Genomic DNA, 27,349 nt, shown 5'->3' with positions numbered 1-27,349 from the left:
CAGGCTCCGGGTTTACGGCAGGTGCCCACGTGATCTTGGCCTGCAGTCGGGTGGCTGCGGTGAAGTACCTGGGCTCCTGAAGGGCTGGCGGTTAGGTCGTAACCGTAGCCGACGGCGGACTCTCCTGGGCAGCCAAGCTCGGGAACAAGGAGCCAGTTGAGGCGTTCACCGCTTACAGCACGGGTGCCCTACAGCACGGGTCTGCTCTTTCTGCCACCTTCGCCTTCGTCGTCCCTACCTCTTTGCGGGTGAAGTCACCTTTGGGTTTCGAGACCTTGGAGCCTGAGGCCCAAACTCGAGACGACTCCCCCACCCACCCCTCTTTCCTTCCCATCCTCCATCTCTTCCTTTGCACCACCGAAACAGCCTTTGAGCTGGCTTGCTCAGCCGTGCCTTGAGGCCAAGTTCCAGGCGGTAAAGGTAACCGCGGGTAAAGCAGCCCCCCAGTGGACAAAGGCGGAGGCAAGAATAGCGCAGGCCTAAGGGCCGCAGGCGATGAGAATAGGCGGCTGAGGGGGTGAACAAGGAAAAAAAAAGAAAAATACTGCGGATTTAGAAGGGACTGGAAAGGACTTGTTGCACGATGGAAGAATCTGACTCTGAGAAAAAGATGGAGAAAGAGAATCTGGGGCCGAAAATGGATCCTCCCATAGGGGAACCGGAAGGATCGCTTGGGTGGGTGAAGGGTATTATGTCAAACTTGGAAGTGGGGGGCTTTCTAATTGAGTAGAGTATTGTGACTTAGAACACCCCACCCATGATGAATTGCTTCGATTTACCAGTAAGGTTGATTGGTATCATGGTTTTGGTGACAGGATAAACTGGAAAGAGGACTGGTTGCTAACTGGGTAGAAACAACCTTTTGGCACGGGCCTGATAATCAGGCCGCGGGCCGGGGGCGAGGAGGGGGAAAGTATTCGAATTGAGGAGGCAGTTCTGAGTTGCTTTGAATTATCAATAAAGGAGATTTGACATCATATTGAGGATAAGGAGATTAGGAAGAGGGTTGGCATTTCCCGGGCCAAGATCAGTGGCTGGAGAGTGCTTTCTGTGTCAATTTGTACTTGAATTTGAGAATTATATTTTATATGCTTTGTGCCTGCGATGACTGAAATATGACTTGGAAGGACAGCTGAAGGACTAAAGAGTCTTCCAGATTTTAAAAATAGGAGGCTAATTTAAAAAAATAGAGGACATTCAAATATGACAATATTGTTTGATTTGTTAAAGCACTTGTATATGTTCTGATGAATTTTTTAAGATGAAAAATTGAATCTTGAATTTTAATGGCTCATTTGTATTCCTAAATAAATCTTCCTAGGAGCTATCTCCTGAGCATGTAATTAGGAGATAGGGAGCATAAACCCACTTTTATAATTTAAGAGAATGAAGGCCTCTACTCGACTGAGGTCCTACACACAGCTATATTCAGCTGTTGTACTAAATATTCTCTTTTGCACCTCCACATTTATTTATATTTCTTTAATTCTAATTTCTAAGGCAATTGGATCATGGAAACTCTGTCTTTTGGTTTATATCTACAGGTGGGTGCTACCAAATACAGCCATGAAGAAAAAGGTAAGACGTGTTAGGTACATCAAAAACATGAAGGTAAAGGTAAGAAGTGTCTATTCAGGAAATATATTTGTGGTGTATGTATACCATCTTTTCTGGACTCTTGCAGGAACCTTCTATGTGTTCTTCTGACTTTTTTCTCCTTCTTTGCTATCAGATTTAATTTTTCTAGTATATAAATTTAACCGGGTCATTCACATGCTTAAGAACTTTTTGTAACTTCCCAAAGCCCATAGAATAAAATCCAAATGACTTCACTGTGTAGAATACCCTTTAAAAATCTACTCCTGACTAAACCATCTTCCACACGTATGCACCCTATCATAGCCATACAGAATCTGTTTCTTCTCCAAATTTAAAAATTAATTTGCATTTTGTGCAAGCCATACACACATACTACACAGGTCTCTGCCTGCACATTTATGTTAAACCCAACTCAAATATTGCCACTATAAGGTCTTATATGAGTTCTCCAGATACAGTTGAACACTCCTTCCCTTGTGCTCTTAACACTCCTTCCAAGGTACTGTGCTCCACCTTCAGGTTTAGGCAGAATCAGTAAGAGCACAGCTCTGAACAAATTTCTGAACATTTCGGGCTTTCAGTTTCTTCATTTGTAAAATGATGATAATAACATTACCTATCTCTTAGGATTGTTGTGAAGTTTAAATGAGCAGATGTAGGTAGAGCACTTAGATGAATACCTAACACACTTAGTCTGGGTAATTCTTTCATAAGCAATTGAGATAAGATGTCTTAACAAAAGAAATGTACCATATTTAGCCTTAACTTCATCTAACAGTTCAGTTATATAACTCCAATTTGGAAGGAATGTTCTTGATGAGCCTGTCTGAAGTTGCTATCAATAAGGATGCCTAGCGGCTGGCCCAGTGGTGTAGTGGTGAAGTTTGTGTGCTCTGCTTCGGGGGCTTGGGGTTCACTAGTTCAGATCCTGGGCGTGGACCTACATACTGCTTACCAAGCCATGCTGTGGTGGCATCCCACATAGAAGAACTAGAAGGATTTACAACTGGGATATACAACTATGTATGGGGGCTTTGGGGAGAAAAATAAAAAAGAGGAAGATTGGCAACAGATGTTAGCACAGGGCCAATCTTCCTTACCGGAAAAAAAAAAAAAAGCGTGCCACATGAAAAAAAAATAAGGATGCCTAAAAACACCAGAAATTTCTACATCCTTAAGAATAAGAACAGGGGCCAGCCCTGTGGCCGAGTGGTTAAGTTCGCATGCTCTGCTTTGGTGGCCCGGGGTTTCACTGATTTGGATCCTGGGTGCGGACATGGCACTGCTCGTCAGGCCATGTTGAGGCAGCATCCCACATAGCACAACCAGAGGCACTCACAACTAGAATATACAACTATACACTGGGGGGCTTTGGGGAGAAGAAAAAAAAAGAAGATTGGTGATAGTTGTTACCTCAGGTGCCAATCTAAAAAAAAAAAAGAAAAAGAAAACTTTTTGGTAACAACTTTAGACTGGCTCATCAGTAACATCTCCTTAGTGAGATTAAGTTATATAGCTTAATAGATTAAATTGAGCCTGAGTGCAGAGCACTTTCATGAATACTCTCTTATTTGTAATTAGAAATTTTTATAAAATATCTTGGTATTGAAGATAGAACATGTACCCCTTCATTGGAAAAGCAAGGGAACTGGAACTATATTTCATAAATTTTAAGTTTGAGAAGACTTTTAAGTCACCTTACCTAATTCCCTCCTACTGTGAGAATCTACAGCGTCTTGGGTAGGTTTTTCAGTCTTTGTTAAATGATGATATTGACAAGAAGGCTGTTCACCTGCATAAGGCCACTCTTTCTGTTGGACAATTCTTATTGTTAAAAACTTGCTTGTTTTGTATCTTTGTTTTGATAGCTTGCACATTCTTTTGAAGAACATATTTTGAGCATCTGTTGTATGTTAGGCACTGGAGATACAAAGGGGATTCTCCCTGCCATTCAGGAGCTCAGAGTCTTATGAGAGACAGACCAAAAAAAAAAAAAAAATAGATAACTGCAATGCATTATGGTCTTTGCAATACTGTAAGAGTGCCGTGGGAGGACAGAGGTGAGACACACCTAAGCCAGCCTAGGGCATTGGGGTCAGAAATACCTCTTAAGGAGATGGTTACTGAACCAAGTCTTGAAGGATAAGTGGAGCTTAGCTGAAGGAAGAAAAGGGAATGGAAAGTTAATGGCATAGAGTGTAGCATGAAACAAAGATGTAGAGCAGGGCTCCCTGGAGATCTGGGAGCAGTCAAAAGTACTACAGGCAGTTCAGTTCAGTATGACTGGACTCTTGAAGTTCCAGCCCAGGAGGGTCAACAGAGGAGGGCAAAGGAGTAGATAAGCCAGATCAAGGAGGGTCTTACATGTAGTTTAAGAATTTGATCCTATAGGCCATGGGACACTTTTGAAAAGAAAAAGAGACAGAGTAATTAATGGAACAAAATCATGGAGGTAAGTGGAAGGGATGAGATCAGGGGCAAAGGTGGAAAGGTTAACCTTGAGCAGGAGGAAGAACTTTCAGTTTTACTGAAATTCCCTGCCAGCTAGTTCAATGCATAAAACATTAGAATATGAGAGATGAGGGTTCACTTTCCTCTCAAGATGGTGTTTCTTTAACATGGTTCTGAAGATATGATAGTGAATATTAATAGCATAATAAATTCACTGCAATACTATCATCAAGCACGTGTGTGACCCATGACAGGTAAGTGCCTGGCCCCTGGAATTCCACGTATCTGCATTCACCATTGATTGGGGAACTAGTTAGTTACAAGTATCCACTCCAGGGTGTTGGTACTATCACTCTAGTAAAACATCAAGTACAGGAGAGAAATAGATCCCTTTAGACTTCATTTGCTGTAGATTGCTAACTTCTTTTCTTTCTTTTTTACCACTTTGTCCTTAGGTGCTGCTGATGGGTAAAAGTGGGTCTGGTAAGACCAGCATGAGATCTATTATCTTTGCAAATTATATTGCCAGAGACACACGTCGCCTTGGTGCAACAAGTAAGATGTTTTATCTTATTGTAAAGTCAGGTGATCTTAACTATTATTAATCTGCATAACACACTTGGTTGCAGTAACTTGGGGATACAGAGGTTGAGAGATTTCTTTTGGAGCATGTTTCCTCTTTTTTAATTCCTTCTCAGAGGAGTGTGGCCTAATTCTGGTTACTATTGTTCGCTTTCTTGGGGAGGTTCTTTCCTTTCTTGGTTGCTTAGCAAGTGGGATGCCCTTGTTCAACTTCTTTTTTGCCCTGCTTTTTCTTAAACAGGCATAGGGACCCTTTTGTTTGTTTCTTTTGGGGGGCAGGGGTTTGTTTTTAACTGTTATTATATATTGGGAAACTAATTGATAGGTATTAACAAGCATAACACTAAAATCTAAGATATTTTTAAAGCAGTGGTTAGTCCTAGCCTTCATTAAAAGGTAAACTGCTGGGGCCGGGAGGGAGGGTAACTTGATCTGTACTCTGCTGCTTCTCTTCCTGGATATGCATAGATGTTCTCACTGGAGTTCCAGCTCTGAGTTGAGAAATATTTGATTGCCTTTTATGGTTTAAATATTAAATCTGGCTTCTTACTATAGACTAGCTGGGCTGCCCTGGCTGCCAGTTCAGTGGATCTATGCTCCTGGGAGATCCCTTCTGTCTCTAGGCTGTAATGCCATTTCATTTTGGAGCATCTGAATATTTCTGGATTCTGCATTGGTCGTTGGCTTCTGGGTGACAAAATCATTGCCCTACCTGGCTTTCATATATTCCTGATCTAAGTTTCTAGCGTCTTGACTGCTTTTAGGGACAAGTCACCCACTACTTCATAAGGTATCTCACTCTGGTTTCAGGCACAACACACATTTTAAAAACACTTTATGTTCCAGATCCTAGGATATAAAGGAGAAGGAAACCTCATTTCTGTTCTTAAAGTGCATGGAGTATAGCACAGACTCTCATAATTAGGGCAGTTTTAATGGTTAGAAAGCTATTTTTTAGTTAAAGCCGAGAATCTATTTTCCTTTATTTCTATTAGCTAGTCCCTTTCTCTTCTCTTGAGCCTCTATAAATATTTGAGTATGGTTAGTGTCTCAATCTATCCTAGCTATCCCTTGCCTCCCAAATCTTATTTTCCTTAAGTTAAACATCTCCAGTTCCTCCATCTGTTACGCATTTGACATCATTTTAAGCATTTTTAAGGGACTTGTTTGAACGTGTCTGCATTTTCCTTAAAGCACTGAGACTTAAATGCAGATGTGGTCTGATGAGGACAGAGTAGGACTATTACATCTTTTGTTCTGGGCATCTCACTGCTGTTAGCACAGTCTAGTCCCTACTCTCCTTTTGTGGAGTGGCCTTTATACTGAGTCACACTAAAAAAAAAGCAATTCTTTTTCACATATATTGTTATTAAAACACATATCTTCCTTCTGATTCTTGTGCAGTTCATATTTTCAACCTAAGAATACATGCTTATCTCTGTTAAATTATTCAGTTATGTTTGTTTTAGCCCATGATATGTTCCTATACCCTGTGTTTGTTAACTCTGAAGTCTAGGGCAAATCACCATCTCACTGGGCCTCAGTTTCCTTGTCCATAGAAAAGGAGTTGGTCTATTTTCATTTTAGCTACTTATTCTCTCATCTGATATATTAGCTATCCTTCCTAACTCTGCAGTTTGTACATTTGATAAGCATCTCATCTAGTTTTCATCTAAGTCATTCATCAAAAATTTTGGTCAGGACAAGGTCCTATGGCCTGTTATGCCTTGAGAGACTTCTTTCTAGAAAATACCTGTCCAGAATTCTCCCTGTCTTGATTTGCTAGATTTTAATTTTTTTTTCTGTTCTTTCAAGTTAAATATCTAGACCTAATCATCATATGGTTTCAGTAGATTAGAGAAGCTAATGTTTATTGTATGCTTCTTTATATACTTTAGTCCTCATATTAACTTCATTTTAATAGATGAAGAAAGTATGACCTAGAAGTTAAGCTTACTGAACTATTAAGCATTAGATCTGGAATGTCAATCTACACTCCTGCTCTGTTCATTATGCTACAGCCACAACTCCTGGCAGACTTCTTTCTCTTTGTGTTTTAAGTTCTACACATTTTATTGAAGCACCTTTTTCTAGTCCAATTAATATTTTTGTTTTTAGCTAATCAGCAGAGTTGATTTACTACCTTATGTCTAGTGAATAGTCTTGCAACCCAAATTTCAGAACTATTCAAACTACTTAAAATACCTTTGAAATAATCTAGCAGCATAATTAAAAAGATACAAACAGAATGTTGCAAATTATATGAACCCTATACATTAAAGCAAGCCATTTATTCAAGTGCTTTTCTGGAGCTTACTGTGTGCCAGGCACTGTGAATTGTATGGGGCTGTTGCTCTTAAGGATATCTCAAGTGGGCCTTTATTGATAATACTTTGTTAGCAATTACTGTATTTCCTTAAAGATAATAAAAGTATACTTTAAAATATTATGTTGGCCTTAATGCTTTAGTGTATCATTAGCTAGTTTTTCATTGTTGAAGAAAGGTCTGTGTTCTACTTCTTAACTTATAGACTAATTAAAAAACATACAGTGCATTGATTTTTACTTGCTATTCCTTTTTACACAGTTGCTGATTTTCTTTAAAAGTAGTAAAAGAGTACTTCTAAAATATTACATCACTTTTACTGTTTTAGTATTTTTCCTGTTTGTCATTGCTAAAAAAAGTCCAGTTTTATTTTGTTAAACTTAGAGCCTACTGTGTTTTGAAATTTGAAGTAAGGATACCAAATAGTGGTATAATTAATTTATTAGGGGGCTGTTAAAATGTGTTTGTTGGAATAGTAAACTCGTCAATAAAAATATGATTATGAAGAATTTTAGTCTCAAACACTGTTGATGGCTCCAAGATTTCCTACCTTCTCAAAATTCTCTGTTCCCTTGGCTTTCATTTAATGCTTTATTGCCCTGGTTTTCTTCCTTTATGTTTAACCATCCCTCCCCCTATTTTAAGAAAAAAAAGAATATTTTCTTCTTTCTGCCCCATAAGTGTATGTGACTCCCCAAACTCTGTTTTTGGTTATTTTTAGTTGCTCTTATGATAGCAGGACAGGAAGACTAGGAGAGCCAGAGGGCCATATAGGAGACATGAGACTAAAGAGGGAGGAAGAAAGTGGGGGGTTAGATGATAAAGTGCCTTATAAGCCAAGTCATGTAGTTTGAACTGAGGGTAGAGGGCAGCCCCTAGAAAGTTTTAAATGGAAAAGTAACATCAGATTTTATGATTTTTAATTTTCAATTTTATTTACAAAAGTAATACTTGCGAAAAATTCAAACATTACAGAAGTATAGAAAGTCAACTTCTTCCCTCATTCTCAGGCCTACTTCCTAGAGACAACCACCATTAGTAGTTTGAGGTTATACTTCTGGCCTTCCTTTTTTTTTCTGGATGTATACAATCCTATATATATACAGAGACATGTTTTTTTTTTTTTTCTTTTTAAAGAAGAATGGAATAGAAAATCTGCATTTTTGGAGAGACTATATCTGTAATTTGGAGGATAGATTGGAGGGAGGCAAGGGTAGAAACAGGTTGACAAATTAGTAAACTATTTTAGTAGACCAGGTAAGAGATGATGGGGGCTTAACTTGGGTTAGGGTGGTGGTAGTGGATATGGTTACAAGCAAATGGATTTGGGATATATTTAAGAGGTAGTGTCAGTGGGACTTGCTGATAGGTTTTGTAGGAAAGGTGGGGAAAGAGTGGACTCAACAATGAAATTAAGGTTTTGGCCTAGGCAACTGGTTAAATTCACTGAGATGGAGAAGATCGAAAGAGGAATAGATCTTGTAGGAAGAATGGGGAGATAATGAGTTATTTTTGGATACACTGAGTTTGGGATACTTGTGGTTTATTCAAGTGGAGATGTCCAATGTATGATTCAGAAAGGGAGGAGAGAAATCTGTATTAGAGATACATATTTATGAGTTATCAGTATCCAAATGGTAAGTAAAATAATATAAATAGATTAGCTTGCCTAGGAACAGAATACATAGAGAGAAGAGTAGGTGGCTAAAGATGGAATCCTGAAGAACTCCAACATTTAAGGGACAGAAAGAAGAATAGGAGCCTGTGAAGGAGGATCTGCCAGAGAGGTTGTAGGTATGATATCAGAGGCCAAGAGAAGAGAATTTTTTGAGAAAACAGTAGTCAACAGTGTCATGCTTCAGAAAGTAAGACAAGGACTAAAAAGTCCACTGGATTTGGTAATGGGGCCATTGGTCACTTAATGAGAACAATTTCTATGGTATGCAAGTAGAAACCAGATTTCTATCCCATGTGCTCCATATCTAAACAGTCACTGAATCCTGTCACTTCTTTTGTTATTGTCTTTCCCTTTCTCAGTAGTACTTCTTTCCATTTTTTTTTAGTACTAGACCGTTTACATAGTCTTCAAATTAATAGCAGTTTGAGCACCTACTCTCTCGTAGACTCTGTTGGAAATACAAAGACATGTAAGATATGATTCCTTTTCCAAGGAGGGGGAAGTAAAGGGGAGAAGGGAAGTAGTTTGAGCACCTACTACGTGCCAGGCACTTCATGTATAGTAACTGCTTTAATCCTCACACCAAACCTGTGAGGTCAATAGTATGCTTCCCACCTTTTTAATAGAAGTGGAAACTAATACTCAGAGGTTAAGTGACTTGCCCAAGGTCACACAGAGAGAGGTAGAGCTGGTATTTGAACTAAGAACTATTTGACTCCAATGCCCATGTTTTTTAAAATAATGCTTTGCTGCTTGTGATCTAGTTTATGAGAAGATAAAATTGCAAAAGTTAGATAGCAGTCAATTTAATCAACAGCTTCATGATAGTCATAGAAGAAACACCACTGTGTGATTGACTATTACACAAATGGTAAAGATGATAATTGTTAGACTTTGAGAAATTTCCAGGATAAGAATTTTCATTATTCTTCCTTGTGATTTTTAGTGCCTGGCAGAGAGTAGATGCTTAATATATGTTTGAATGAATTCAGAGGGAGTGATGACGGTAAGTGGGGGTGGCCAGGTAGGGCTTTTAAAGGAAATGGGATTTAAGCTGGGTCTTAAAAGATGAATCTAACTTTGAAAGAAAAGTGGGGAGGACTTTCTAGGCAGATGGACAGAGTAGGCCAAGCATAGGGTGGGGAGGGAAGTGTAAGGCAGAGGTCGCAAACAGGCAGCCTATATGCTGGATGAGGCCTATAGATGTGTTTTGTTTGGCCTGTGCAATGTTTATAAAATTTGGAATTAGTTATCAATATGTAAAAGTTTCCATAAAAATCTGGATTTCCCACTACTATTGAGAAATTTAAAGATCTGGTAATCCTGAGCCCACATTCCTGCCTGGCAAATGAGCTAGAGTTGAGTAACTGCCACCCACTCCATTGTCTCCTTGGGTGGATGTTTACTCTCCATACATGATCAAATTTGCTCTTGTATGTTTACTGGCTTGGCCCCTATTAGCAAGTTTGCGACCCCTGATGTAAGGTGTTTTGGGGTTGGGGAGATAGTGGGGTTTGGGAGGACTATGAATAAACCAAATTGGACTGGAGCAAAAGGCTTTATTAATGTGAATCATTCGAGATTATAAAGGTAGATTGGAAGCCAAATTCTGAAGGACCTTGAATGCCCCCCCTATAGGCATGGAGGAACCATTGAAAATTTTTTGAATGGGGAGTGACATGTTCAAAGTGGTGTTAAGAAGATGAACCTCGCAGTAGTCTATAGGATGAAGTAAAGTGGGTAAGGCTTCCTGGTGGGAGGTAATTATGGAGCTATTGTAGTTGAGAAGGTCAGGGCTTTCCTTAATGTTACTGGCAGGTTGTAAAATGAGTGGAATTGAGAGGGATTACAAAGGAATAGCAATGAATTGAATGTGGACAGAGGAGTCAAAAATGACCCCCCACAAATTGGGAAAATAGTAGGGTCATTAATCAAAATAATGAAATCAATAGAGGGAGTAAGTTTGGTTATGTTTTATGTTTGTTTTGTATTTGGTTTTTATTGTAACTTTTTAATTTTGGAGGGAGGGTGTTGGTGGGGCAGGTGAGTCAGGGAAGAGCTATTAAATGGTATATGTCTCTGTCTTGTTGAAATTTTAACATTAGTATTATAATTAGAGTATTATAAACTGAGTATTATAAGCTGCTGAGAGTAAAATGACTTATACGAGAGTCAGTTCTGTAGCTCAGGGTAGTTTAGGTGCCCATCTTGCCACTAAACCACGCTACTAAGCTGAAAATCACCTTCTTGTTGTGGCTTTGAGCATTTCACTCCACTTTGGTCCTTCTAAATTCCATGGGTTAGTGCTTTGCTTATTTTGAATTTCATTTCACATGCTACAATTACTAGATTCGGCATATTTGTCTTCCAGTTGATGTAGAACATTCTCATGTTCGATTTCTGGGAAACCTGGTATTGAACCTGTGGGACTGTGGTGGGTAAGTATCATCTGCTTACTTGTTTGTGAGGTCAGTGGCAGTAATCATGGCATCTAGTATAATCAGCACAGAGAATACGCTTGAGTAACTATCACTTATAGTAGAAACATTGGCTAGAAATTACTTCAGAATGAGCACTTGATTAAAGATCTCTGACTTTTATGTAATTGTGAGAATGCCCTCTGTATGTGACATGTTTTAGCAGCACTAAAATAAGCTGAATCTAGATATCTGTAATATAGGATAGATTATCCCTCTCTTTTGCCGGTGAAGAAGTTAGGTTTCTATTCAGCAAGCCTAACACCAGTGTTGAGCTCTTAGACATCACACCATACCAGCACATTCTTTGTTATTTCAATTATCATCTCCAGGCAGTCTAAGAACCGTAGATCGGACCTGAGCACATATTCTCCAGCTGAGATACTCACTGTTGGAGGAATAAGAGACAGTTTTTCCTCTCACTGCCAAGTCGCTTCTGGAATATCTCATCACAAATGCACATTCACTGTGCTTGTATACGGGTATTATTCCCTACCCTATGGCTATTTGCATCTCTGTGCTGAAGCAGCAGCATGTAGTGTACAGTTGTTAGGAGCCTAGGCTTTGGAGTTAGATTGGGGTATCTCAGCTTTGTTAGCTGTGTTATTTTGAGTAGATCATTTAAATTCTCTAAGCCACAGTTTCTTCATCTGTACAATAGGGGTAATGATGATACCAATTCATAGGGTTGTTTTGATAATTAAGTAAGATAATATATATATAAATGTATATGGGTCAGCCCCAGTGGCCTAGTGGTTAAATTTAGCGTGCTCCACTTGGGCAGTCCGAGTTCAGTTCCTGAGTGTAGACCTATACCACTCTGTTAGAGGCCATACTGTGCTGGTAGCCCACATACTAAAAAGTAGAGGAAGATTGGCATGGATGTTTGCTCAGGGCGAATCTTCCTCAGCAAAAAAGTAAAACCAAAACCAAAAAAAACACATAGCAAATGCCTCACAAAATAGATATTGTTAGCTCAGTGTTTCCCAGCTCCTAGCATAGAGCCAGGTGTGGAGTAGGTGCTCAGTGAGTATTTGTTGAAAGAATAACGAAATAGCCAAACAGTCTGTAAGGAAATGATTCTATGGCCCTGCACTCCCGCTCCCACCGCAGCATGTTGTGTGCTACTGCCCTTGCCGCCGCCGGCTTCAGGCCCCGCCTGGGCCATCGCCTCCTGTCAGCCGCTACCACCTAGGCCGTGCTGGCCCCCAGCCAGCAGCCCGAGGTCTTCTACAACCAGATCTTCATAAACAAGGAGTGGCATGATGCCATCAGCAAGAAAACATTCCCTACCGTCAATCCGTCCACTGGGGAGGTCATCTGTTGGGTAGCTACAGGTGACAAGGAAGATGTGGACAGGGCAGTGAAGGCTGCCCGGGCCACCTTTCAGCTTGGCTTGCCCTGGCACTGCATGGATGCGTCCAACAGGGGTCGGCTGCTAAACCACCTGGCCGATCTGATTGAGTGGGACCAGACCTACCTGGCAGCCTTGGAGACCCTGGATAATGGCAAGCCGTACGTTATCTCTTACCTGGTGGATTTGGACATGGTCCTCAAATGTCTCCGTTATTATGCCAGCTGGGCCGAGTAGTACCATGGGAAAACCATTCTCATCGATGGGGACTTCTTCAGCTACACCCTGCATGAACCTGTGGGGGTGTGCAGGCAGATCATTCCATGGAACTTCCCGCTCTTCATGCAAGCATGGAAACTGGGCCCAGGCCTTGGCAACTGGAAACGTGGTTGTAATGAAGGTGGCTGAGCAGACTCCACTCACTGCCCTCTATGTGGCCAACTTGATTAAGGAGGCTGGCTTTCCCCCTGGTGTGGTCAATATTGTTCTTGGATTTGGCCCCATGGCTGGGGCTACCATTGCCTTCCATGAGGATGTGGACAAAGTGACTTTCACAGGCTCCACTGAGGTTAGCCACCTAATCTAGGTTGCTGTGGGGAGAGGTAACCTCAAGAAAGTCACCCTGGAGCTTGGAGGGAAAAGCCCCAATATCCATAATGTCAGATGCTGATATGGACTGGGCGGTGGAGCAGACCCACTTTGCCCTGTTCTTCAGCCAGGGCCAGTGCTGCTGTGGGGGCTCCCGGACCTTTGTGCAGGAGGATGTTTACACTGAGTTTGTGGAGCACAGTGTTGCCCAGGCCCGGTCTCGGTCTGGTGTGGTCAGGAACCCCTTTGACAGCCAGACCAAGCAGGGACCACAGGTGGATGAAACTCAGTTTAAGAAGGTCCTGGGCAATATCAAATCTGGGAAGGAAGAGGGGGGCGAAGCTGCTGTGTGGTGGAGGGACAGCTGCTGACCATGGCTACTTCATCCAGCCCACCGTGTTTGGAGATGTGCAAGATGGCATGATAGTCGCAAAGGAGCAGATCTTTGGGCCAGTGATGCAGATCCTGAAGTTGAAGACCATAGAGGAAGTCGTTGGGAGAGCCAACAATTCCAAGTATAAGCTGGCCGTAGCTGTCTTCATGAAGGACTTGGACAAGGCCAAGTATCTGTCCCAAGCCCTCTAGGCTGGCACTGTGTGGATCAACTGCTATGACGTGTTTAGGGCCCAGTCACTATTTGGTAGCTACAAGATGTCTGGGAATGGCCAGGAGCTGGGAGAGTATGGCCTGCAGGCATATACCAAAGTGAGAACTGTCACAATCAGAGTTCCTCAGAAGAACTCATAAAGAACCATGCTGGCTTCCTTACTCATCCAGAGATGAAAGTTCAATGAGATGAGCAACAAAACCAAGAAAAATGACCCTTACATGCTAAAAGTCTCAAAAGAGAAATTGTCCCACAATATCTGTCAGATCAAGAAAGTCCCAGAATTTGAATCAATAAATAGGGCAGGTGTTGGGTGAAGAGTGCTACTAGCTTTCAGGGTGATTTTTCAAAAATAGATTCAATGAATGTCTCATCCTGTCCTTCTCATACACTTATCTAACTTGCCTTTATGGGGGAAGAAAAAGCCGTTGTTTAAAATTGTATTAATATTGAGGCAACAGCTAGCACCTTGCTTTGTATTCTGGACTAAAACTCATTAAAAACAATGCTAAAAAAAAAAACAAAAAGAAAATGATTCCATGACTGCTAGCAGATGGATCACTTAACACTTAACACCCTAGCAGCTCTCTCTATACAAATCATTCCTCATTATCATTGCTTCTAATTCTGTAATCTATGTCAAGAGATTGGTCCAAGTCCCTTGCTTTTAGGCACTAAGATGTTATCATTTTTACAGATAAAGGAGCTGAGGTCAAGTGAGATTATGAATCTCCCAAGGTCATACAGCTAATTAATAGCAAAGTGCAGAACTAGAAACTGGGTTCATGATTATTTTTCACAACAAAACTCTACTGTTTTCTGCTAGGCAGCTGGTAATTGAGAACTTCTTGGGAAGCAGCACACAGCCTAAGGAGCAAAGAGCAACATTCTGCTAAAAAGTTATCTTGGAATTATTTTCATATAGTTTAGAATATTTTACTAGTTAGTCATTCAATAAATATTCATTGAGCACCTACTCTATGGCAGGCTCTGTGCGGAAAGCTGGGAAACAATGGCAAATAGTAACAGACATGATCCTTGCCTTCATAAAACTTGCTGTCTAGGGAAGTGAATTGCCATTAATGAAATACACAAACGTGTAGTATCACACTTGTGGTAAGTGTTAAAAATAAGAACAATGTGGGGGCCGGGCCGGTGGCACAGTGGCTAAGTTCACATACTCTGCTTTCACAGCCTGGGGTTCTCAGGTTCGGATCCCAGACGCAGACCTAGCACCACTCATCAAGCCATGCTGTGGCAGCATCCCGCATAAAGTAGAGGAAGATTGGCACAGATGTTAGCTCAGCGACAATCTTCCTCAAGCAAAAAGAGGAAGATTGGCAACAGATGTTAGCTCAGGGCCAATCTTCCTCACAGAAAGAAAACAAAACGGTGTGTTGGTATAAGGGCCTGTGGTACCTGGATTTGCCCAAGTCAGAGAGGACAGGGATAAAGGTTTCAGTGAGGAAGTATGGATTGAACTGAAATCTAAAGGGACAAGTAGGAGTTAATTAGATGTAGAGGTAGGAGGATAGCATGTGAGACAGAGTGAACAGCATGTATACAGGCCCCTCAGTGGATAAACCATGGGCCACTAGAACTGAGGGAAGATCAAAGTGTATTTTGAAGACAAAGAGGGGCAAATGGTGGTACAGGGTGTGGCTCAGGAAGTAAGATGAGGCCAATCTGATTTGCTGTTATTTCCCCTTTAATTTGAAGCCTTAAGATTATCTTTTACATTGATTAAGTCAACAAAAATAGATTGTAAATAGGAGTGACTACACTGAGGACTTGCTTACTACCTAGATTATTTTTTGCCTTCTAGACAGGACACCTTCATGGAAAATTATTTCACTAGCCAACGAGACAACATCTTCCGAAATGTGGAGGTTCTGATTTATGTCTTTGATGTGGAGAGCCGTGAACTGGAAAAGGATATGCACTATTACCAGTCATGCCTGGAAGCCATTCTGCAGAACTCTCCAGATGCCAAAATCTTTTGCTTGGTGCACAAAATGGATCTGGTACAGGAAGATCAACGGGACCTGGTAAGAAACAGAAAGGAAGATGCACCAAATGGTTGACATGCTTTGTAAACTTCCTTTATAGAAGTATAGGTAAATTTGTATCATTCTTTTTTCAGGAAGAAAATCTCACAGAAACTTTCAAAATAAAGTTTTGTCATTTGTGTTTTAAAATGCTCATAAACAAATTTTCCATTGTAAGGGAAAGATCATATTAATTTAGCAAATAATTTTCACATTTAGGTAAGGAACCTGACCATGTGATATCACCAAGAAGCTGTTTTATTTTTTTTAATATGTTTGCTGCCCCTGTTTTACTGATCTTCAAAGCTGGCAGTTACTGTCAAGGCTAGAAGACCTACCAGGGGTGAGATGAAGCAAGGTCACAGCTGTCACTAGGTTAATCGAGGAAACCGGTATGCACCAATACAAGTGCCAGCCACACTGTGTTAGTCACAATGCCAAATCCCTCATAACTGCACTGATATGGTATATTTCTCTTCTTTTCTACCATGGGAGTTAGTGCATGTAAATTTAAACCAGAGAAGACACAGTAGAAAGGTCAGACTTCTTTCTAGCTATGAGACCCCAGGATTGGCAAGTCACAAATATAGTCTAGCTTTAGTTTGCTTAATATAAAATAAGAAGATTGGATTTTAAAGTCTAAGCTGAAAGAGAAGATCCTCTATTTCCAAGGGTAAAGCTGAGGAAAGCAGTTTTAGAATACAGGAATACCTCGGAGATATTGTGTATTTTGTTCCAGACCACCACAATAAAGCAAATATCACAATAAAGCGAGTTACACAAACTTTTTGGTTTCCCAGTGCATATAAAAGTTATGTTTACACTATACTGTAGTCTATTAGGTGCAATAGCCTAAGAAAATAATGTACATATCTTAAAAAATACCTTATTGCTAAAAAATGCTAACTGTCATCTGCGCCTTCAGTGAGTCATAATCTTTTTGCTGGTGGAGAGTCTTGTAAAAAAGGACAATGTCTGCAAAGTACAATAAAGTGAAGTGCAATAAAATGAGGTATGCCTGCATGCTGCTGATGTAGAAGAATACAGTTCCCCTTTGGGTTGGAGCATAGGAGTCTAAGGATACCCTTTATTTAACTAAAGGGGTTTTTTGGTAATAGCTGTGGTCAGGAATACTTTTTTTCTGTAACTAGTTACAGGATTGCCTCCAGTGTTCCAGCGTTGGGTATGTTTTGATGTTTCTAGGTTAGCTTACAGGTTTTCAAAAAGCACTTGACAGGGTTCTCTATTTGACTCCAAAAACTACTTTTGAGTATCTAGATTTTTTTAGTATCTTCTTCTTTTCTCTCTCTCACTAAGTATTAATTCTATTTTAATTCAGCATAAAATCCTGTATGTAGCTTGGGTCTTGAGATTGTGAGGGTTTTGTTATTGTTATTCTTGCTGCTGTTGTTTTGTTTCCTTTAAAAATCACTTCATGCCCTGTCCCAATTTGCAATAGAAAAACCTAGAGCATTCCAACAAATGAGCTCTGTATGCATTTTCTAATTACTTCTCATTTTTAGTGATCAACTTACTGTTTTCTAAATGCCTCTATAAATATGCCTAAAGATACATTAATGTTCTTTGTGGGATTTTAAACTTAATTAAGAAAAGTATACTCTATTTCATTAAAGATTTAGGCTTTTGAACTAAAGATTCAGAAGTTTTGAACTAAAAATGGCTAGAATGCTTCCTTAACTATCAAGTTCAAACAATATAGATGTTTCCTTCTATTATGTGTGTATTAGTCAGGGTTCCTCAGAGAAATAGAACCAATAAGAAGTGTGTGTGTGTATTTGTATCTGTATATAGATTGATTGTTTGACTAATTTTAAGGAATTGACTTCACAGCATTATAGAGGCTGGCACGTTTGAAATCTGCAGGGCAGGCTGATAGGCTGGAGACTCAGGAAAGGGGTGATGTTACAGCTCTATTAAGAAGACAATCTGGAGGTAGAATTCTCTCTTCTTGGTGGATGGCAGTCTTTTTCTCTTAGGGCCTTCAACTGATTGCATAAAGCCACCCACATTATGGAGGGGAATCTGCTTTACTCAGTCTACTGATTTAAATATTAATCTTACCTAAAATATATCTTCACAGCAACACCTAAACTCATGTTTGACCCAGTGTCTGGGTACCATGGCCTAGCCAGGTTGATACATAAAATTAACTATCACAGTGTATACACAAACTCACTAGAGACCCACTCAGTCATGGAAAATATCTGTGTATATATATATTTGTATAAATAGATATTTTTCCATGTATATGTGGGCATATATACATAGAGACATATCCAAGATGGATAGATATTTATGTGTGTCTGGGGTGTTATATCTATATAGCCAAATAAATACAGTCCATACAGAAATAATATATATGAGTTTATGCATGTATGTGTGTGAGAGAGAAAGAGATCTGCATAGGTTAAAGTATTTTTGTGTACAAAATCTTGATGTGGGATAGCTATCTTTTAAATGACCCAGGTTGGGTGATTTGGAATGTTAGATATATTTTATTAAGACTCCTCAGTATGGTAAATTTTATTTTCTAACATAGTGCTCTCAGTGAGTACTCAGCACAAACAGCATGGGCCTGAAGAATTATAGTAACTGTTGTACTTTTAGACCTTATCTGAAATCATTCCTGCCATCCCAGTTTGTGAAATAATGTTCACACTGAAAAATTCCTCTGAGGAAAGAGGAAATGCTCCTGTTTAAAATATGCTGAAACAGTTATATCTTAGATTTTGCTATGAAAGAGGACAGCTGTTATGTGTTAATCAATATGTTGGGCTTTTTAATTCAGATTTTTAAAGAGCGAGAAGAAGATCTGAGGCGTTTGTCTCGCCCATTGGAATGTTCTTGTTTCCGAACATCTATCTGGGATGAAACTCTCTATAAGGTGTGTATGTTTCCCTGAGTTCCCTCATTTTAAGACCACAAAAAAAGCTAGAAGGGTATTATCAAAACTAAAAGATTTTGAACTCTTTCATAGCCATCTAGATGTGTTGAACTAAAAAATGAAATAATCTACAATAAATTGTTTGAAAAATATCAGACTTAACCTTAAGAGATTTTGGTTTTTATCTTAGATTGGGTTGACATACCTACCAAATCAGACTGAGTTAGCCAGTTTGGTTATGATAAATTTGACACTGATCTTCGTGAAAGCAGAAGTTTCACTGGCCATCATCCATTTTGACCTGTTGTGGTCTCAATGCTGATTGGAGCCTTGTGTAATATTCAGATACCTCTACAGGATATAAGCTATTATGCCTAAGTTTGGACAGCAATAGAAGAAAAATATTTAGGACAGAGATTGGAGAAAGGAGTCTTAGAATGAGACATATTATGTCTGGAGTATGGGAGCTTCAACTTTCATGCCAAATTGGAGACTAGCATTTTTTTCAACCAGAAAGATTATTCTCATTGCCGGAATGGATACCACACTGCTTGCAGTAGTTGTAGAGGTTCCAACAGTAGCTGTGTTATGGATGAAGCTAAAATTACCTTATTGGCACATAGGCTGCTTATCCTCCTTCCTCCCTTTCTTCTACCGATCTAGTGATTTGAAAGACTGGCTCCTTTTGGGTCCTCCTGTGGTCAGACCTTTCCTCATACTACTTCTGGTATCCATTGACAAGTCTGACTCTGGGTGGGAAAGCATCCTTCTCCATCAATGGTAGCTACAGCCTCAGTATCAACTGCATCTGACAAGTGTCTACAACCAGAAGCACAGAAACCTGACTTGCCAAGGAGAAAAACCGTTGGACTTTAACAATAGCCATTGATTTATTTTTTTAACTAATTCATTTTTTCCCCAATATTATGTTGACCCAGCCTCACTCTAATAACAGATCATTTTGAGATGCCTGTCAAAGAAATACTGTTCTAGATTAATTTGGGCCGAATTTCTCTCAAAGCCTTATTCCCATAGAACAGGTAACCGTGAATAAGGATGGACATCACGCACTGATAAGAACCAACTGCGGTGTGAAGGATGGCAATACATAACACGACCAAAGACAATTGGCTAATCACAACACTGCTGTGAGTGACAATGTCTCTGCTGTGGTTAGCTTTGGTGCCTTCTCCAAGGTAAATTCAGCAGTGACATTAACACCGACCTGGGATCTTGGAACCCGAACCCCCATGCTTAAGTAATAAAACTAATTGGAACAAAAACATGACACTACTATCTCTTACATCAATGTTGCATAGAGCTGACAAACTTTTATATTGTTTTATTCTACAAGCACTCGTTTCATATCTGCTTGATGCTGTTGGACACACAAATGACTAAGACCAGGTTCCTGCCCTCTAGTAGAGGAGAGAAGAACATTGTACACCATACCAGACAAATTGGAATAAGATTGAAGGAAGTATTATAATGGAAAGTCAAATAAAAGAGCCTTAAGAGAATAGAGGGAGTGTGTGGTTAATTTCAACTCCTTTACATTAGCTGTACTCCTCTGGATGAAGTCAGTTTTAGGCAAACACACAGTGGACCATTTTTAACTCAATTGGATCAGTAATTTATACAGCTGACAAGAAGCCTTTTGGAATGATAATGCCACTAATTTCTCTTGTATGTTATCCCATTGAGAGGAGGGGCCGTTTGTGTGGCTCTAATATTTTCACAAAATTGATTTTTGGATGTATGTTAAATGTAGCATTATTAGATTCTGATCTTAGAGCACTCTACTCTGTTGGACTTAAATATTTGTTGAATGGCTGGATTAGAAGCTTTTTAGCCCAGTAGATCAGAGTTTTCAACTTTTCCTAAGGCAACATGATGGAATTAAATCATTTGTTTATTTTTAATTATCAATGGAAAGAAGTTTCTCCTGCATTTGACAAAATGTAAAAAAAAGTAAAATGTAAAAAAAATCCAACTAAAGGATAAAAATCAAATATTATCTTTTTCTCATTTTATTTGTGTTATATTTGTTATCAATATTTGCTTTAGACTCAATTATTACCATATTTTGCTGTCCATATGTTTTAGTGTACTTACTCATTTACGCAGGTCTGGGACTGGCTATCTGTTAATAATATTACACTGTGCTTCTGTTCTGTTAGGCTTGGTCCAGCATTGTTTATCAGCTGATTCCCAATGTTCAGCAGCTGGAAATGAACCTAAGGAATTTTGCTGAAATTATCGAGGCTGATGAAGTGCTTCTCTTTGAGAGAGCTACTTTTCTGGTGAGAACTTTCTGCTCTGCATACGTACTTCACTCTTACCTTCTTCTACTCAGCAACAGAAAACAACACGTTCCCATTTTCAGGAAGAACCTTTTTCCCTCTTGTCATTACTTTAGCATGCATAGCCTTATTTATAAGTGTTGTCAGCAAATGACCTGAAAGAAGTCCTTTGGCGTGTAGCTCTTTAATAGTAAAACGTACATTTTTGCAGGTATGCCTTACTACACAGCTTAGATTATTTCTGCTAATAATTGTTCATTTTTGTTAAAGGGTTCCTATTTCCTATGACTTTTATTATGAAATGAGAGTTTTCCCTTTGAGAAAACTTGCATTCCACTTCTTTCTCCAAAAGACTGAGCTGAAAACTTTTAACATGGAAGAGATAAAATGGTCAACTCAGTGACGTAGCTAAGAGTTCAGATGGAGAGGTGGAAGGAGTTAGGAGCTTGTTGATATTTCTATTTTTCTTATAAATTCAACTTAACTATATTAGAGTCTACTGTGTGTATGGCCCTGAGGGGGGTGCAAATACCTATATTTATAAGTAAAATTTCTAAATAACAGTAATAGAAACTAATTTGAGATGTCACAAAGCATTGCACAAGTCATTGCTGATCACCTTAGTAAATGTAACTCTAAGAACAGCTCACAGTAAATAATTTGTTTCTGAGCTCTACCAATGCTTGATGATTTTAGACACATTTTTTAATCTCTCTGAGCTTGGTTCCCCTTCTATAAAATGGAGATAATAATGTCTATATCGTAGGTTTTATGTGTAGATTAAAATGGGACAAGGCAACATCAAGCCCTAGCACATAGCTTAGCATGTCACTATTATTATTATTATATATATATATAAAACATTGCTATTAATGTTAATTAAACATTGGATCCTTTTGCTAATATGGCAACAGAGGGCAGAGAATGCAGAGTGCAATTTTTCCTCCTTCCTTTGTGAAAACATTGTTTGTAAATGTAAATATATTTGCGAGTCATCCTTCCTTCTAGCTGGTACACCTGAGGCAAGGAGTCCTAACCAGAGTGTCTGTCTGTCTTAGCCTATTGGCAGGGGTCACTTGCTTGGAATTATGCCACCCTGAGTCCTATTTTTCATGCTAGTGTGAATAGCAAGAAGCAAGTGAACTATTCTGTCTGTCTTGATGTACATGCCACAGCAGAATTCTCTTTCAGCAGTATTCCCCTGCTACATCCACCACACATGATCATAGGGGTTAACCTCATATAAGCTGCTTGTTATTCACTAAGAGTTACAGGTGTCTTTTGTTTCTCTTGAAGACCAAGTTTAGGTGTGATTGACCATTTTCACTGAGAGAGTTGAAGTCAAGCAAGGGGAACCAGTTCCATCATTGGTCTAGGAATTATGTTTTGAAAGTTTCACATGGTTTCAGAGAATTGCCCTGTGAATTTCTTCTGATGAGTGACTCAGTTTTGCTTTCTACTAAAAACTTTACATCTGTATATTCAGCCTATAGGAAATACTTGTGTGGTTTTAATAAAACCTGAAAGTGTGAGGGAAAGTAATTTCAGATGGCATGGGTGTATATCATGAATACATTCATTTATAAATAGTAAATCCTCAGAGGTTAGACTCATTTAGTTATGCTTTTTAAATATAATACCAAAAGCTACTTTGTTATAGCCTTCATTATAATTAACGTTAAGTATACCTCAAGAACAGCTAAAGTTTTTTCTTTTTCCTTTTTTTTTAATATGTTATTGAGAATGATTTTTTTTTTAAAGATTTTATTTTTTTCCTGTTTCTCCCCAAAGCCCCCCAGTACATAGTTGTATATTCTTCGTTATGGGTCCTTCTAGTTGTGGCATGTGGGACGCTGCCTCAGCGTGGTTTGATGAGCAGTGCCATGTCCCCGCCCAGGATTCGAACCAACGAAACACTGGGCCGCCTGCAGCGGAGCGTGCGAACTTAACCACTCAGCCACGGGGCCAGCCCCTCTTTTTCCTTTTTGATTTGTACTTGTTTTTAATCAAAGACCATCCTGTGAAATATTGAAAAAAGATGTATATTTAATGATTAAAGTAAGTGAGAAAGAACAGCAGTGAACCAAATTAGATAATACTTAAATGGTGTGATAAAATAATAACCAAATGGTACTGGATGGATCATCCATAGGGATGTTGAAATTATGCAAAATCTTGGCAGGATATAGGACCGAGGAAAAGAGACAGTAAGCCAGGTGCCAAGTTTACCCTGAAAATCAGGGTGACCAAAAGACTGACAGATGTCTGCCTTGAGGAGTAGCAGAGGTGATATGACTACACTGCATTGATTTAAAGGGCTTGCTCTTTTTTATAGGTGATTTCTCACTATCAGTGTAAAGAGCAGCGTGATGCTCACAGATTTGAAAAAATCAGCAACATTATTAAGCAGTTTAAGCTGAGCTGCAGGTAAGAGATCTTGTGTGACCTGTTTATCCCTGAAAAATTTACTGTCATTTTTGAGAGGTTCAAATAACTATAGTGGACTTCACATCTATATTCAGAATAGTTCCTTTGAAAAGAAAGCTAAACTCCAAGGGAGCCTACAGTTGACTTAGGTGAAAGTCATTGTTCTTTAATGCACACTCAATTGATACAGAAGAAGCGTGTGAAAAATATCTAGAGTGCCCTTTCAAGATGTTTGATATGATTTGGGAGGAAATAAACAGAAAATGTCCAAGAGAGTTTTGAATAAGAAGGAGGAGAATTTACCCTACCAAATTCCAAAATTTACTGTAAAACTACAGTAACTAAAATAGTGAGGTACTGATTCGGAAATAGTACAAAATACAGAGTCTAGAAATATCATATTGTCTGAGCTTTGACTAAATACAATTTGAATCTTAGCATTGCGAATATAGGAAAAAAGAATGGCTGAACATCATAATTTAGTAAAGCTTTAATAATCAAAATTATTATCCTGGTACAACTTTGATGCCCAGATAATAGAATAGGTATAAGTTTACTCCTTTTATGCCTTAGCACACTTTGAGACTTTCTGGCATGTTTATGCTAATATTTTTAAGAAGAAATAGCAAATTACATTCAAATGTAATTATCTTGTTTGTTTTCAAAGAAATAGGATCATTTTTTAAATTTCAATATAACATTCAAAAGACATAATTATTAATCTCAATGATAGGGAAATTTAAACTTAAGTATTAAATAGTCTTAAATATTAGAGAAACTTTTTGTAACATGATTTTTACCATGGATCTAGGTCTAAACCCACTTTCATTTCACAGTCAATATCAAGTCCTAACCCACTTTCTGTCTAAGTCACTTTCCAAAATATGTTAAATTCAGCATTAGAGTTTCCTTAGAAAACAAAGAGGGGTTAGTGATTAACTGTATTCATGAAGTGGTGAAGTGAGGTATAATGCTATGAAAATGTTTAACATAAAAGATAAGAATTTCTTATATTGCTGTTATTTTATGTTTACTCACTTTTCTCCTTTCTCCTATAGCAAGCTGGCTGCCTCTTTCCAGAGCATGGAAGTCAGGAACTCTAACTTTGCTGCTTTCATTGATATCTTTACATCCAACACTTATGTGATGGTTGTGATGTCTGATCCATCCATTCGTAAGTTTAAACTTAGCTGACATATGTTCAAAGCCACATATTCTTTAAACTAATTGCTCTAGAGGTAGTACTTTATTAGATACTGAAAAACTATTTTGTAGTGGGGATGGTTGCACAACAGTGTGAATCTACTTAATGCCACTGACCTGTACATTTAAAAATGACTAAAATGGTAAATTTATTGTTATGTATATTTACCATAATAAAAAAAAATATTTTAGTACTAGTGGTAAACAGTTTTTTATTTAATAGACTTATACTTTGAAGCTTAAAAATAATTTAGACTCCAGGGTATTATGTGTTCTTCATGGGAACTTCAAAAATCAAGTTGCTAAATCTAGGGATTTTAAAGAAAAGAGAACCAAAATGTATGATTTATGCTCCATATGGTATGGAATTTTTAAAAGACTAGTCAGTCTAAGCTCTGAACTATTAAATGTTGAACCATTTTATATGTCATTGTATATTCCTAAGTACTGTATTCCCGTAATTATGTTATGGGCATAAAGGGAAATATTTGGCGCTTCCATGCCATAATAGCTGTATCCGTCACAACCATTGAAATAAAGGTTCTAGCAGTATTTCCTGGGTGTTCCCAGAATTTTAAATTATCTCTGATCCACTGGCTTTTCCTGCCTTAGGTTAATATTAAAATGCAACATAAGATAATGGGTTTTATAGTATTTGCCCCAAACCAAAAGATTTTGAAAATTTATTTTGGAAATTTTGTGTTTATAATATAAACAAATCTACTTATTCAAAAAAATTAAACTCTGGTTAACTTGGGACCTCCTATTTCTGTATGTTCTTGGTGACATATATTATGAGAGATTTGGCTCTCTCTTGTTTGTTTTTACTAGTCAGACATTCCTTTGGCTGCCCGTACTTATTCTGTTGGGTATCTCCCCCACCCCTACCCTCAGCTTCCGCAGCTACTCTGATCAACATCCGCAATGCCAGGAAACACTTTGAAAAGCTGGAAAGAGTGGATGGACCAAAGCAGTGTCTTCTCATGCGCTAAACATTGCCAAATGTTGTTTCAGAAAAAAGTTGAAATACTCTTTCTTAATTAAACTTAATGTTGTATTCATATATATAGGCTCTGAAATGTGATGCTTACCACTTCTGTATTTCTTCCATACTCCCCAGTCTTAGCATTTAACCTTGAATGCTGTTACTCAAATAGCCAGTGAGGAGTTAGAAGATGAGCTGTCCATGAAATTGGTGTGATATAAAAGTAGGTGATATGTAAGTGTTCTGATAACAATGTTCCAATAGTAGTGTTCTGATAACCTGGTTCCAGTAGTTGTGTATGCCAAAGCCTTTCCCAACATCGTCTTGTATTCCTTATCAGATAGTAACCTATAAGTTTGAATATTACTCTTTTCTCAGCATGCATTAAAAATAATCCTTAACTTCAATCGTAAATAAAATTTGCTGTTAGGGATTTCAGTGTCTGTTTTTCTTTTCCTGGTTTCTTCAACTTTTCCCTAGAAAAGAGCAAATGAATTTCACAATTATTCAAAACCTAGGGGAAGGGGACCTGCTGGTTGGGAAATAGTACAAAATAAAGTTGGATTGGAAGGATAGAGCCAGATTCTACCATTAAAGCTAGGCAGAAGAGTTTAGATATAATGCGATAGGAAATAGGAAACCATTGTAGGCTTTTGAGGAGGGGAATTATGTGAAAGGAATTTTGAAAGAAAATTAACCTAGACTATATGTATGGGCTGACTGATGGCAGTTAGGGAAGCTGTGGTAGTAATCCCAGCCTGAGTTGTGTTGAAAGTCTGTTCCAGGATGCAACTGGAGAAGGAATGAATAAAAACTTCAGGGAAAATAGATAGGATTTATGAAATGTAATTCATTCTTTGAGGTTTGAGAATGGTTAATTTTATATATTCCATAACACCTAATGGGATATGCTTTCATTATGCTAGTCAAGTAGTATTAAAACCTTTTTCAAGCTGGGAGTTGTATTTGACTTTAGCGCCTAAAGAAAAGATGAAGCATTGTGAACTGGGAGAAATGGAACTTGACAACACTAACTAGAATTACTCAAAGCACTGACTTTTTCAGTCTCTGTAGATAGGATAACAGAACAGAAAAGCATTTAGGCAGTCTACAGCACAGTAAACTCATCTCATTTTTCTTGTCTCTATGTCATGAACAAACTTATTCCAGACCACCAGAACCTCACCTTTCCCCATCTTATGATCTCCAGTTGAAAGAGTTTTCACTGAGTGGCAAAGAACATGTTGTTTTTTAGGTAGTCTACATAATGTAGATTAAAAATCTAAATTCTTTAAAGAACCTCATGGGATTAATTTTATCAATGGTTATATTAATCTAATGCAGAAGGAGAGTTTTTTAAAAAATTATTTTATTGAGGTCAAATTGGCTTATAACATTGTGTAAATTTCAGGTGTACATTAATATATATCAGTTTCTGTATAGACTGCATTGTGTTCACCACCAATAGTCTAGTTTTTATCCATCACCATATATATGTGCCCCTTTAGCCCTTTCACCTTCCCCCCACCCCCTTTTCCTCAGGTAACCAGTAATCTGTTCTCAGTATCTATGTGTTTCTTTGTTTATCTTCCACATATGAATGAAATCATATGGTATTCATCTTTCTCTGTCTTTTTTTGCTTAGCATAATACCCTCGAGGTCCATCCATATTGTTGCAAATGGCATGATTTTGTCTTTTTTATGGATGAGTAGTATTCCATTGTGTATATATATACACCACATCTTCTTTATCCATGCATCCATTGATGGGCACTTGGATTGCTTCCATGTCTTGGCTATTGTGAAAAGTGCTAC

The 27,349-nt window shown here is 38.6% G+C and overlaps 1 protein-coding gene and 1 pseudogene across 2 annotated transcripts; both read left to right on the top strand.

The window, feature by feature from the left end:
- RRAGB (Ras related GTP binding B) lies at positions 1-25,966 on the top strand. 2 transcript variants are annotated; one of them, XM_046673591.1, is made up of 11 exons: positions 1-675; positions 1,545-1,578; positions 4,506-4,605; positions 9,022-9,105; positions 11,008-11,074; positions 15,488-15,710; positions 18,520-18,615; positions 20,796-20,918; positions 23,254-23,345; positions 24,404-24,519; positions 25,443-25,966. In XM_046673591.1, exons 1-11 carry the CDS (start codon positions 584-586, stop codon positions 25,538-25,540), a joined length of 1,125 nt encoding a protein of 374 aa, XP_046529547.1. In that variant the 5' UTR covers positions 1-583; the 3' UTR covers positions 25,541-25,966. The 2 variants fall into 2 exon arrangements, with proteins under 2 accessions (XP_046529547.1, XP_046529549.1); XM_046673593.1 differs by lacking the exon at positions 9,022-9,105 and having other exon boundaries at positions 2-675.
- Positions 11,093-14,819, top strand: LOC124245828 (aldehyde dehydrogenase, mitochondrial-like; annotated as a pseudogene).
- Positions 25,967-27,349: the final 1,383 nt, after the last annotated feature.

Source organism: Equus quagga, chromosome 10 (assembly GCF_021613505.1).
Source record: "Equus quagga isolate Etosha38 chromosome 10, UCLA_HA_Equagga_1.0, whole genome shotgun sequence".
In the NCBI taxonomy this organism is placed as follows: domain Eukaryota; kingdom Metazoa; phylum Chordata; class Mammalia; order Perissodactyla; family Equidae; genus Equus; species Equus quagga.
The sequence above is the reverse complement of the archived record's forward strand: the minus strand, read 5'-3'. Positions and strand labels throughout refer to the sequence as shown.

Coding starts and splice junctions, on each gene's coding strand:
- RRAGB (XM_046673591.1), top strand. CDS start 584: ATGGAAGAATCTGACTCTGAGAAAAAGATGGAGAAAGAGAATCTGGGG. Junction 676..1,544: donor GAACCGGAAGGATCGCTTGG/GTGGGTGAAGGG, acceptor TTATATCTACAG/GTGGGTGCTACCAAATACAG. Junction 9,106..11,007: donor TGTTGGAAATACAAAGACAT/GTAAGATATGAT, acceptor TTTGTCTTCCAG/TTGATGTAGAACATTCTCAT.